The sequence below is a fragment of the Cygnus olor genome, chromosome 2, assembly GCF_009769625.2.
Source record: "Cygnus olor isolate bCygOlo1 chromosome 2, bCygOlo1.pri.v2, whole genome shotgun sequence".
Classification (NCBI taxonomy): Eukaryota; Metazoa; Chordata; class Aves; order Anseriformes; family Anatidae; genus Cygnus; species Cygnus olor.
The window spans coordinates 33921367-33935227 of record NC_049170.1 but is presented as its reverse complement, the minus strand read 5'-3'; the positions used below and the strand labels follow the sequence as shown (position 1 = coordinate 33935227).

Here is a 13861-nt window from a genome sequence, read left to right as displayed (position 1 = left end):
GAAGAAAGGACTTCTGCATGTCCTAGGATCTTTTCAGGGTGGAACAGGCACAGGCATCTTTTTGAAACAGAAAAAGGTGAACAAAGATAAGGAAACTGCTCAGATGTAGAACGGGGATTGCTTGGCTGCTAGAAAAAGTTTTGTTTCAGCCTCTTGAAAGGCTTTTTTTTTTAATAAAAGTATTTTTATATTTTTATTTACTATATGTTTTTAAGAGAACTTACTATTCCTTTTGTTGAGTCTGCTTAATGCGGCCCACATTTTGGATGATAATGCCCAATTGCCAGCTGTGCAAAGAGACAGTGAGGTGGTAAGGTCCTTCCTCCTGTAAAAATCTCACAATGAGGGGATTCACGCTTGTGCTCACATGATGTGCTGTGCGTGTAGGATGGGAGCATGTACAGGATACTGGGAAACTCACTCTTTTACTTTGACTCAGGTTCTGTATTCCCATAATACTTTCTTTCCTCCAGATGCTTGGCCTAGTGTTTAAAAGAAAAGAAAGCCTAATTTGTGTTTCTTTGATTTATTCTGTAACATTAAAGGACTTTGTATAGAAGGAAATTCCACACGCACATTTTGCCTGCTGGGCTTTCTTTGGTGCGGGGCGATGACTCACTCCTGCATGTGACAATAGCTTAGCTAATGGGGCGGAGGGGGTAAAAAGGGCAAGTGGTATCCCACAGGCTAAAACTGAATGCTGGGAGTCCCAACACTTGGATTTTATTTTTGACCCTATTGGTTATTTAATATGTAACCTTCTCCAGGTCCTGTCCCTTCTCCACCTTTGTTTACCCAGATATAAAATGGGGTCCTGAACAGCAGGACCTTGAAGGGGTGCTATAAAACCTGCAGTAGTTAGTGTTGATGGATTGCTTTGAGATCCTTGAGATAGGGTTTGGGCACCCCAGCAAGCTGAAGGTGGGCTGGACTTTGAGCTGCTGAGGGCCAGGGAGGATACATCTTACAAACCCGAGCAGGACAGCAGCGAGGCCAGCAGCCGCAGTCACTGCACAGCCTGGGGTTCCTTAGGCATCGCTCCAGTGGCGGTGCCATCACCAGCAGTCCTGCCCCACACCTCATTCCCAGCCCTTTCTGGTGCTGCTTCGTGAACAGGCATGGGGAATAACCCTGCTGAAAAATAAAATACATGAACCTCCCTGGTGGGGTTGTTTTTCAATCAGATCAGTTTCCTACATGGCACAGGGATGGGGGTACGGGGTGGGAGCAAGATGAAGTGACCGAGACGACCCTCCCTGGTGAAAGCTGCCCCACTGCTGATGGCAGCCTCTTCATGACACAGAGCTTGAATACATTCATACTGTTTGGGTTTGTGCCCTCTTGTTATGCACCCTGGAACTTTTCCTTTTTGTGAACTGTTTTGAAGTTTTATCCGTCTGCATAATTTCCAAATCTTTTGCCAGCCCAAAGCTTTGTAGTGGCTGGCCATATTAGCTCTTATCCTTTTCTTTATTTTGTTCCCAAGACTCATTATTACTCATTTGTGTAGAAACAAATTGCATGAACCACTTACCTGCTTATGTTTCTAGACCGTCCAAACACATAAAATCAATGTCATTTCTTTTCCTTTAGAAAAGTAGAGACTACTAGTTTATGAATTCAGAGCACCCGCTGTAATGTTTTCCACATCTAAATTTACTGTTTTGTCCGTTTGTTTTTATGATTAGTGCATCTGATGACATTCCAAATGTTTTCTCCATTTTTCTGACTCCTGACATAGATAAATTCCCAGTTATGCTGATAATACAGTGGGTGTATCCTGCCATCTACTTCTCTACAATTAATTCTACGCTTGTCCTGGGAACTCTACATAGGAGAAGTGCCTGGATTTCTCAGTCAGATTAAGGGGGTTTGTTATCTAAATTCAGGAAGACTAAAACAAAAAGTTGCTAGTGCTTTGTATATGTACCATGCAAACTTAAATCAGAAATTCCCAGCAGTTTTTGAAGTTCAGGAGTAGTAGTTTTTCCTTCACCTTTCAGTGATGCAGAGCTTTTGAGTCACTCATTGCTTTACTCTGTTTTCTCATGGAATTGAAACCAATCAAGGACATCTGGCTTTGGCTCACCGGCTCACAGTGTGGACCTGGCTGAGACAAAACAGTGAAGGTAACTGGAAAACTGTTGTCAAGCCAGAAGTTGATGGCTGTTCACCACATCCTCCTCTCTGGAGAGCATCTGAGATTTGGTAGCCTGTCCAGAAAACATTCATTTAAAAGGATTCAGGACTTCTAGTCTCCTTTAAAAAAAAAAAAAAAAGTATATATATATATTATTTATTTTTCCCTCCCTCTTATTCTCACAAATATATTCAAGAATAACCTTCAGCTTCACTGACATGGAGATTTGGGCCAATAATGCTAGTGTCATTAAACAGGTAAACATGTTTCCTGCAGACTGACAATGTTTGTACATGTCAGTCTGCTCCTGTTTTGAACAGAAATTGCACCAGAACACATTCTGCAGTAAGAGCTGCCCTCGCAGAAGTCAGTGTGGTTCCAGTGGCAGGATGCCCCAGCCTAGGTGAGGTCTCCTTTGATTGCAGGTACTGCTGTGCTGGCACCACAACCCTTCCCAGCTACCAGAGCAACCTATTTTTCTGCAGACATCTGACAGCCTGTGTCACGACCTCACTGGAATAAATGCCATCAGCATTTGTTCCTGTAGGCAAGATCACCTGGAGCATGCGGGTGTGAAGACTCAGCCTTTCCATTTCATTCAGCTGCCTCCCCTTTACCAGAAGTCAGCTTATTTGCATCAAGGGCTTTTTGGAAAAAGGGCAGCTCAAAAGTGTATGTCATTGCTTCCGTTGCTGAAGCCTCCTCCCTCCTCCAGAGCAAGAAAGGAAAGACAACTTGACCTTGCATTTTTTGCATTTTTTTTTCTACAGGATTTATTTATTTGAATCATGATACAACCCTAAAATCTGCAAATCTTATCCTTTTGCTATAGCTCTTCTGTCACTCACTGTGCCTGTCTGCATTATAAAACTTAATTCAGCTCCTGCTGATGTTAATAGGTATTTTTCAGTGAGAGCGGGGAATAGCCCTTGGGGTATAATGCTCCCATCGCCTTGTAGCCTTGGAAGGTGGTGGCATTTTGCAATATGTGCTTGACACGGTCACCTGTGGAGAATGCTGATTTGGTAGCAGTTAATACACCGCTTGCATTCATTTTTCTTGGTTGTATGTGGCAGCTCAAAGAGCAAAGGAATGAAAACCCAGGCGATTAGTGGTATTTTTGCTGACTGTCCTCCTTTAAATCAAAGCAGGTATTCCCCTCTCCTTCCTTGATTAGTGTTCCTATTGCTGTGTGCAGCACCTTCTGTATTCTAATTCACAGCATGTAAAAATGAGGTCTCAAGTGCATATGCATGGGTTTCATCTTAACTACCCAGTGAAAAATTTAAATTAGATGTTTCATCTGGAAACATGAAATAGGGTTTGAAATTAGCAATGACCTTGCAGCCTTCCTCGAGTTTACTTTCTGATACCACGTGGCAAGCAGTTCCCAGCTTTTTAGTTGCTCAGTGGAAGGTGCACATCAGCGTAGGGAATACTGCAACATGTGGGAGCGACAGGCAGTGCTGCTTGAAGGAAAAAGTACTTTAGCCTCATTTGGTGACTTGGAAAATAATAGAATGACCTAACACAGGAAGATCATGAATAGCATCAGGTATTTCCTTTAAAGGCTTACTGGAGAGCAAGCCTTAGATGGATTTCCAAGCTCTCTTCTGAGGTAAGCCCTGAACAGGTGATGATAGTGATTTATACAGCTTTGCTTGGTCAAGGAAGAGGCATAGAGCCCAAACCCCTTTGTTGGCTGTGCATCAGCTCTGTCCCCTACACATCTGGCTGACTCTGCTGTCTCACTTGGAGCAGCAGATGGAGAGCACCAGCCCTTCATTCTTCACCATTTTCTCTGGGAGGTGATGGGAGCAGTCCTGGGCATGCTCTGTCAGGAGCAGCAGTTCTGTTTTGGCAAGTGCTGGGAAGAACCAAGGAGAATCTGCTCTTTTGTTAGGGTAGGGAACTAGCACTGAGTGTGAATGTGCATTACCTTTTTGGTTTGGTTGAAATATCACAGTTTCTCTTCCCTTTTCAGATGTGCTAATACAATATCACTTCAGACTTTTTTAGCAAACACTTTTGTTATGGAAAATAAGGGATTGTTCACCACAGGAATCTTAAAAATATATACGTGTATAAAACTACAATAGTTATATCAATTAAGTGTTTGTAAAATATGTTGTTCAGCCATATTTAGCAGGCTAATGGAGAGAACAAATGTGGTCAGGGTCAGGGGAAAAGACCCTAATCAGAGTTGGATGGAGTGAAGAGGACAGAGTTTTAATTCTCACATGCAAAGCATTGCTGTTTAGGTTTCATGCTAAAAAGCAGACACATTCAGGTTTCCTCGTGTGGATGGCACGTGGCTGGAAAATATACTGACACTCTGGCTTTGTCTCCCCATCTGTGCAATTTGAATCTTTTCAGTGGAATCAACAGACTGATTATTTAGACAGACTGAATCAATCTGTACACAGTACCTTTAGTGAGCTAATCATTGTGTTATATTGATTTTTTGGGCTCCCTAGATTCAATGAACTTGTTTAAAATAAGTAGGTAGCTTCTAAACAAAACTCCCTTTGCAGTAAGTTCTTTAGTCCCATTCCCCACAGAGGCAGAAGCAAGCCTGGGGTGGAGGGTGAGGAATGTCCTGCCTGCTTTATTCCTGGCATCAGAAGATTTTCCAGAGGAGTTTGAGCAGTGCCGGATGCCCTACTGGGAACCCAGATAATTGCAGATGATGGCATCCTGCATCTGGGACCTTTCCTAGGATTCCATTAAGGATGTGGCAGTCTTCCTCCACCAAGGAACTTAGGGTGCTCATGGTCCCCGGTTCTCTCTTCTGTAGAGATGTGTGCCAATGTTTGCACATGCTGTCCATATTTATTCATTAAATAGACTGCAGACCTTGCCAAAAGCAAAGCTGATTGCCTACAAGGAGTACTTATGGAACCTTTTTATTCACACTATAGAGATAACCAATTATTTCCCACAGTCTCAGTTTAACACAAAGAAGCTGCTTTCTCCTTGTGATCTGTCTGTTGTGACATCCCTATCTTCTTTATCTCATCAGATCATACCATTTTTTCCTCTAGGAGTTTCTGAAAAGTTTCAATCTCCTTTCCAGTTCTTCAGAGCAAACCTGAATCTCAGGCATTGCGTTTGAGACCTGCACAGACCTTTGTGCCCCTACCTCAGGGACGTCAGGGCTGTGAATGTCACCTTTCCCTGCTCTCTCCATCCAGTGCCTGCTGCTGGAAGAAGCGCTATGTGCAGGCTGTCCACTGGGCTGCCTTGCAGATAACCCTTTGTAGGTACACAGGGCCATAGCTGGCTCCCTGAGGAGGAAGGGCTGGTGGTGGAGCCTGGCCACCAGGGGCTAGGACTTTAATCAGGTACTTCCTTAAAGGTGGCCTTGTGTTTTTTTTTTTTTTTTTTTTTTTTTTTTCAGAGGAACAGCCACAGCCTTCATTGCAGGAGACCTCTAAAAGTCGACTGCTTTTATTCAATTTTGGACATTTGCCTTGCAGTAACCTATGCTGGCACTGGAGGAACACATTCCAGTCTTACAGCAGACAGGTGGGCACCTGCACTAGTTTGTGAGGGACCCGTAGCCATTCATAAAAGAGAATTGCTCTGTTTTTGCAGAGCCCTGGGTGGCTTTGTGCTCCCAGTAACTCCTCTGCTCCCAGTAACTCCTCTGCTCTCACTCTTGCACCCTTGGCTGTTACAGATGCCCTTATGTATTCATACAGATATGTCTCTCCCATGTTACAAAAGTTAGTTTTCTACTGTGCAGGGAAAAAGGGTATAATTCTACTTCACCATTTGCTCTGCCAGCAGCTGTTAAACTCCAGCTAATATTTACCCATTAATCAATTGACATGTACTGTTTTCATTGCAGTGACATGAAAATAGTAAATATTTGTATTAGACAAAAGCTACATAGTAAATCATGCATATGTCTTGTTCTAAAATGTTATTAGTTTTTAATTTGTGTGATGTTCAATATGTAGTAAGGATCCCATAAGAACGGAAATAAAAATTACAATAATAATAAAAAAGCAATTTAGTCATCAATTATTGTAGAAAATCATGTCTTACCTGCAGTAAGAAGAAATGAAGGTTTGGCTTTCCAGCAGAAATACCAACAAGCTGTAAAAGTTGGCTGACCATTATAATGTGAAAATTAACTATAATCTCACAAAAAATTGCATTTGCAATTTTCCTTGTAATTCATTAAAGCTGCGGTTTCCTGTGTTCCAATTCTCTCGTGCATGGAAAAGATCTGCGTCATATAGTTGGGTGCCCAGCCTCCTTGAAAAAAGATCCTATTGATTAAGAACCTAATAATACTTCCCATTGTGGCTAGGCTTCATTTTGGCAATTTTGCTAATGCAGCACAATTTGTAGTATCAAAATACCCGTATCACTTTTGCTTTTGTAGCAAATAATTTGTTCCAATCCTTTTTAATGTTTTTTTTTTTTCCCTTCTGATTTTCCATGCGCATGTTAAGTGCTTGCTATAGCAAAATTTCTCTTTGCTACCTTAGACAATATATTTAATGAACTTTATCTGTATTGCATTGTTAAGGGCAAGGAGCTAACTCTAAATAGACTGGGGCTTTTATGAAAATGAAAGCCACGAAGAGTTGCTTCATCATGGGAAATTGCTGCCAAATGCCGTGTGAGCTCTTGCTTTCCTGGCAAACACAAAGTAGAGAAACATTTTCATTTATAGACCCTATCATCTTGACATTCAGCATCTTGACTTCTATTGCTTTACCACTTTTTAGTATATGAATGTTTTCCATCAAAATGGATTGTTATGAATACACATATTTAAATAACAAATGAGATAATATAAAGATACAGATAATTAGAGGCTTAGATAATGCTGTATAGAAACATTTTAATCAGATCAAAGAAAAAAATGCATTTTACTTTTAGCATAGTCTGTTTTTTAATAAGCCAAAGCCTGAAATCTGATGAATTGGCAATGATTTTGTGATATGATATTCAGAAAGAATGCATCCTGAATACCAAATGAATGAAAGTTACTGTGGACTATCACTGCTGTTTTTCATTTTGACCTTGAAAACTGGGTTAGCTTTGTATTCTGCACATTGCTAACCTTGAAGCACAAGCAATTGGAAAAACAGTGCTGAAGGTTAGCAATACTTTTGCTACAGTTATCATGGGGGAACAGTTTATGGCACTGGAGGGGAATTGTCTTCAAGGTCTCCAAACAGCCTGAAAGTTCTGGTGATGACAGCACTTTCAATTATCATTATCCTAAAAATGTCCTTCCGTTCCAGTGAAGCCTCACGTAGCTAAAAGGAAAGGTGACTAGAGGCCGGCATTAAGTAATGTCACAAGGATGGAGACTCCTGAGAAGCTGCTAATCAAACCCTTTTGTTGCTGTGCAAACATATCCACATTCAGCACAGATGTATGACAGCATGAAATATTCTTTGGTACAGCATTGTTATGGTAGGGCAAGTGAGTAGCTATGTGTAAAGGTTATAACTCATATGCCAAATAACTGCCCAGAAGACGAAGGTCTTGCACTGGCCCAGTGCAAATTCTGAGTGTAGATGAAGAAATGGGTTTGCAGAGGGATACTTTCCTCTGGGATAAATAGAGGTATAAGACAGAGGGAAAAAAAAAAGTCCTAGTAGATCTTTACGAACGTTAGACTGTGATCACTTGCATGTGATCACTTGCATTTCAAGGGAGCAGAGGAAACTGTAAACCACTTCTGTTTCAAATCATCTGAAATTACGATTCATTTTATTAAGAATCTAATGTAAGCCTAATGTTTTAGATACATAAGATTTTATAAACTTTGTCATTTATTTTTTTGTTGTTGTTGAATTATTGTGGGCTCTGTCTTTATGACTGCAATCTCCTAATCCTCCTATGGCTACGTTAAAATTTAAGGCATCCATAAGGCACAAGTCCTTCTGACCTAGTGCTGTAGTTATGATGATGCATAAAATAAATCATTGCAATTACTGAGGCAGTCTCAAGCACTTAGTAAGTCAGGCAATTGCTTCTTGAAACATGACTGAATTGAAGAAAGGATCATTAGTTATTTCCCTGGAGTACTTGGATATTGTAACCCTCTTCACAGGGTTCTATTAGAAAGTTAAGACCTGGTCATTTGTTCACACATCTCATTTTATCTTTCTTTTACTCAAATCCTCTCTGACAGCTGATGAATTCCAGAGCATGTCTCTTCTTCACCCGTGGCATCTCCTTACCTGTCAAAGTTCAGGTCAAACAGCAAATGGCTAACCGGATGGGAAGAAGAGCCCAGCAACGGCAAAGAAAACAGGTTTAAGAAGTTATTACTCGCATGACTTAGGACATAGGGTGACTTTCTGAGACATACAACTATAAAAATAATTTCCTGAATAAGGAGGAAGATGTTAGGTGAGATATCAAGTTTATACACAAAAAGAGTGTAAAACTGTATAAAGATATATAACTTTTATAAAGCTATGGAAGTCAGGAAGGAGTCTAATCCAGTAATGGGGAAAGAGGGGTCAGGATCAGAGGTACATGAGAGCTTCAGTATTTCTTGGGTGCTGTCATAGGTATTGGCAGTGTCTGGGGACTTTGTGCTATGCTGTCTGGTGGCGATGGCATGTGCTGTGAGGAGGAGAATGGGATCAGGAGAAGATATTTGTCAGTGGACATTTGCAGAAGCTAGCAAGTGGCATTGTGCTATTGCTCTCTGTCTCTTCTTAAGGGTGACGCAACTCCAGGTTGCTCAGGAGGTCAAGAAGAAGGAGATATTTTGAGGGAGGAGAAAGGAGGAGAAATCCAAGGGAGATTGCTCAGGAATCTGGTGGATTAAAAGGATGCAGAGGGAGCCTTTTTGGGGCACAATAGTGGTTGGAGAAACCACAATTGGAGCCCAGAGACTGATGGATATTTAGGTGTTTTGTGGATGTGACTGGCCGTAGAGGAATATAGTTTGAGGGGATTGTTCTGGAGAGAGCTATCTTTGTCAAGGGTTGAGAGGAGAGGAGGCCCCCTCAGGGAGAGGCTGTATGTTAGCTGCTGATAATATCAGAGCCTGGAAAAGCAGGCAGCAGCGTGGTTCAGGACTGATTCAAGGGTAGTTCAGATGTACTTGTTTTGGGGGTGGCAACATCCACAAGAAGGGTGGGGCAGATGGCTGGAGGCAGTAACAGCTTCAGCTGCCCAAGTGGGATGTGCTGATGCTTGTCTGTGAGCTCTTCACTCCATCAGGAAGACTTTTTTCTAGTGCTATTGTGAATGGTCTCCTGGTGCTAAGGACCAAAGTGATGTTGAGAGGTACACTCCACCATTTTTCAAGCTTTCACAGTTTTGACTGAGGTGCATCCTAGCGAAATATTATTTTTTTTTTTTCCCAGTATTCCTTTCAATTCTAATGACTGATCCAGTTAAATTATCCCATGCAAAAATAACATTTTGAATTACTTGTACCAACTTTTTGCAGGAGGGACAGTGCAATCTAGACCCCGGGGTTTCCATGCATGTTCCTCAACAAAGGAACATTGTGAGGACACACGGGCAGTCGTATGAGTGTTTACTCAAGATGCCTTGCATCTCATTGCAGATACCATGTGATTTACCAGTTGCCATGGTAACTATGCATTTTTCCATTCCATAACTTGAATAAATGTTGAGATTGCCTTCGGTATAACTAACTTACCTTCCTCCTATAGTTGGACACAATTGTATTATCTAAAGGAAGCAGGGAGGAGACTCCCAACATTCATACTGAAACACATTTTTAGAACATATAGTTAGTTAAGAAGCAGATGCATTATTCTGTCTGGAACAAAATAAAAATAACTTAATATCTGATTATTTAAAATCGTAAAACAGGAGAAATATAAAATGTTACCTCAGTGGGATGACTAGTATTGTTCTATATTTTTCTGTGATTGTTATTTTTTGTGATGTTTTAGATTTTTTCAATACTTTAAAATTTAATTAATTGTATCATTTTAAAGTATTATTCTTTACATAGGCATACAAGAAAGCATTTTTTCTCCTTTTCTTTGTTGTAAACTTGCAACAAAAATTCTTGCTTGTGTGTTGTAACCTTCACTTTTGAATGAATTATTGCTCACAACAGCTGGTTAATTGTTAACCTGCTCTTACTCCCCCTCCCCTCCCAATTCTTTTATTTTATGCTCTTTGCTAAATGTGGACAACAAATCTTCTAGCAAAGGAAAAGAAAATAAAAAACAAAACCTTTCTTTTGCTCTTGTTCATGTATGTAACATTTTTTTTTAGATCTTACATAGAAGCAGCATGATTTCTCTCATTTCTGTAGTAGACTGTGTTGAAGTCAGTGAGCATTTTATCCCATGTAATAGATGCAGAATCAAATCTCCTGTTATTAGATGGAAGGATTGAGCTTTATTTTTCCTTCTACCCCATTTTTCCTTTCTTTTTGACAGCCTCCTTGTGTGCTCTACACATTGCTGTCTACTTAGGATACATTATCAAGTCTGCAAGTGATTAGAGGCTTATCTATTTTTGAATGATTTAGATGCATGAATTAATTAAGCAAGAAAAGAACTATTAGAAAGCATTAATAAAAAGAGTGGCCATTCCAGGCTATTTTGGGGGGAGCTGAAACCATCATCCAAACCCAAGAAAACTATATTCATGGTGATTCATCCTTTTTTTTGAAATCATAGCGTTATATCCAACTTAGTTGGAAAAAACACCAAAACACAGGATATAAACTCTAGTTTGTAACTTTTACTGTTTGGCTGGAAGTTAAATAAATTGGTTTTATTTTCAATGTTAGCTTTGAATTCTTCTTTTTTTTTTTTTTTTTTTAACTGCCTTAGTGCTTTTTCACGCTCTCTGTTAGATGCTCCTGTTAAATGTCAGTGAATTTGAGAGAATTTTGAAGTTGATGAAAATGAGCTCAAGCTTTATTTAGTATTCTCATTTTTAGAGATTATCTTTTGCAAGGTCTGAACCAGGTACTTTCCTTTGCTGAGTATTCGACTGTGAGAAATCAGCTGCTTCCTTCTGTGAGCATAGGGGCTTCAGAAAAGGATATGTGCTTTACAGTGATAAATGTAACAAACAGCACCTCAGTGTAGTAGGCAAGTTGTAATCTTCCACGTTTGGATTTCTGGCTTACAATGTGGATAGCATATATATTTATTTTTAATAAAAAAAATAAATCACATCTTTTTAATATTATTATTATTAGAATAATAACATTGTCAGCATTGAGATGTGCTATGGACCTAAGGTAAGAGAGGAAGGTTTCTCTGGTAGACAGTGACAGGATGTCAGGTTTTTAAAACAATATTTTAATTCACACCAAGTATAAATTGGAGTGATAGGCAAAGAAAGAGATTAACAATCTTGTCTGTTTGACTTAGAAGCTGTAGGTACCCAACACTGGTAATTAGAGCACCATAAAGCTGACAGCATCATATATTTACTGCTATATCTCCTCCATTCCTTCAGGAGACCTTATTTATTGCTACTCCCATTATAAAGGCTGTAAAGCCTTTGCACATGTGTCCTTACCAAGGTGAATATTAGTCTACAGTAATAAATGCAATCAACTAATATTAGTTATCTTCTGCAGTTTTCATGGCTGTGTGAAAGTTGCATGTGGACTGCCTTAGGAGCTAAGTTCCACCTCTTCTGGATGTTAATCAGTTTGTTATCTAGTTCCCCTTATACCTCAGTAATTCGTAGAATTTCACCCTTCTGACGTCAATATTATTCTCAAGTAGAGCTTCTGTATATCAGTTGTCTTTGTTTTTTCTTTTCCTAAGGCACATGGTAATAGCAGTACATAGTATGAATCTTGGGCTATCTGGGTGAGTTCTGCAGTTCTTCCCTCTTCCTAGACAAGCAGTACTTCAGTCAATATGTTATTTTCCTTATGCATTTCACTGCAGCTCTAAGGCTTAAGCATCTGCTGCTACAGAACTGGAAGACACTCGTGTCAGCAGCTGGTGGGTTGAACTTTTGCTTCAACTCTAAATGCAAGGGAGAGATTGCATCTGGTGCTAGGATTTTTGTCCTGTAGGAAGCCTTACATTCTCTGGGGAAAAAAAAAAATCTGATTCAGGTGAAAATAATACAGTTGCAAAATTAGAGGAGAAATAGAGATTTAATTCTCATGCCATGTACTCTGGAAGCCTTGGGACCAGGTCATACAGGCTCCAGCTCCAGGAGCACTGAGCGGCTGGGGAACCCAAAGCCCTGCCTGCCTGGGGCATGTGGCACGCGTGCTGGGAGACTGGCAGCTTGGTTTCTCTTCAAACTGACATGTCCTGGCAGAGTTTCAGTTCTCGGGAATCCACATTTTTTTCAGTCAGAAAAAAAAGTTGTGCTGGAAAATGTCCAGCCAGCTCCACACCACCACATTCATCGCAAGGCAACTGGAAGAGATAGTTGGCATCTGCCCCTTTTGTTCTCAAGTCACATTAATTTGTCCTGCTATATTGCAAGGTGTTTTTTTTTTTTTTTGGTTTGTTTATTAGTTTGTTTACAAATACACGTGCTCTCAGCCTCCAGCCTCCAATTCTTCCATATCCTGGTGTTTTTGAAATAAGTGCTGCCCTGCTGTCTGTGAGAGAATGATAACAATATAAATACTGTCTAATGCCTTTTTTCTTTCTCTCAGTTCCCCCCTCCTCCTTCTACTTTTTTTTCCCCCTCATCTTTTGTATGGTTACAGAGGGAAGGTCTCCTAGGTTGTCCTTGCCGAGGTGGCAGCACTCTGTCAGGCTGTCAAACTTATCTCCTAATAGCTATGAAGAGTGTGCGCTCAAAGAAAGGGAAAACAGAAATGCATAGCCTTCAGTTGTCTCAAAAACACATTTTTCATTACCCAGCAAAGAGGTGTGGAGGGTAAGGCTATGGTATCATTACTTTGGTGGTTGTGACACCAGTAATGCTTTCTTTCATGTTGTTTTAGTAGGTATGCTCTTTTTCCTGCATTAGAGGTATTGCTTCTTTGCGTTGAACCCCAATCCATAAATATGTTTTAGCCTCAAATGGCAATAGTCTGAGGTAACAGGGGCCAGACAAGGGTACAGAGAACTCAGTTTGGACTTGTTGTTGCTAACCTGCTGTGGAAGGCACCTTTTCTATTGCTCCTTTTGTCTTTCCTGAACTGTACAGATTTTTATGTTTTAAAGTGGCCTACACGATGAAGCCCCAATATTGCTTGCAGTGGGACCACTGATTGAGCTTGGGAACATAGGCGACTGAGGCTTTTTTGCCCCAGGACCTTCCTGCTCACATAAGGACTTGCATTTAGCAGTGCCCTATCCCCATGAGCGGTTTCTTTCTTCTCAGTGATAGGAAAAGCAGAAATAATCCTACTCTCAGCAGTTTTGGGATTACAGGCAAAAAATGAGTTCCTTGATGTATGACTGTGTAGGGATATTAATCTTTTCCCTGATGCCTGTTGTCTGTCATCTCTGTTTTACCAGCAATATCCTTTTGACCCCGCTACAAGGGTAACTTGTTATTAACATTGTCTTTGCAGCAGACACTCAGTATGCAGATGACAGCTCCAACAATTTTTTTTACAGGGCTTATTCGGGGTGTTATTGAATGTGATACTCAAAATTAGTTTCAGCAGCAAAGGATTTTTTTTTATTATTTTTTATTTTTGTAAAGATGTGCCTCGTGCTTGTTTCCCCATCACTTGCAAAGTGGAGAAATTCAGAGCAGGTTCTGTTCAGCAGAGTATGGGCTCTTTGTTGTGCA

At 40.4% G+C, this 13861-nt stretch overlaps 1 protein-coding gene across 6 annotated transcripts in view; it reads left to right on the top strand.

Moving 5' to 3' along the window:
• RAPGEF5 (Rap guanine nucleotide exchange factor 5) overlaps nt 1–13861 on the top strand; it is a 161370-nt gene that overhangs the window by 77807 nt on the left and 69702 nt on the right. For 2 of the 6 annotated variants that reach the window (XM_040547900.1, XM_040547903.1), the window contains exon 10: nt 9585–9731. The exons of the other annotated variants lie outside the window; for them this stretch is intronic. In XM_040547900.1, the coding sequence (XP_040403834.1) occupies nt 9585–9731 (147 nt within the window). The remainder of the gene's footprint in view (nt 1–9584; nt 9732–13861) is intronic. 6 annotated transcript variants of the gene reach the window in all.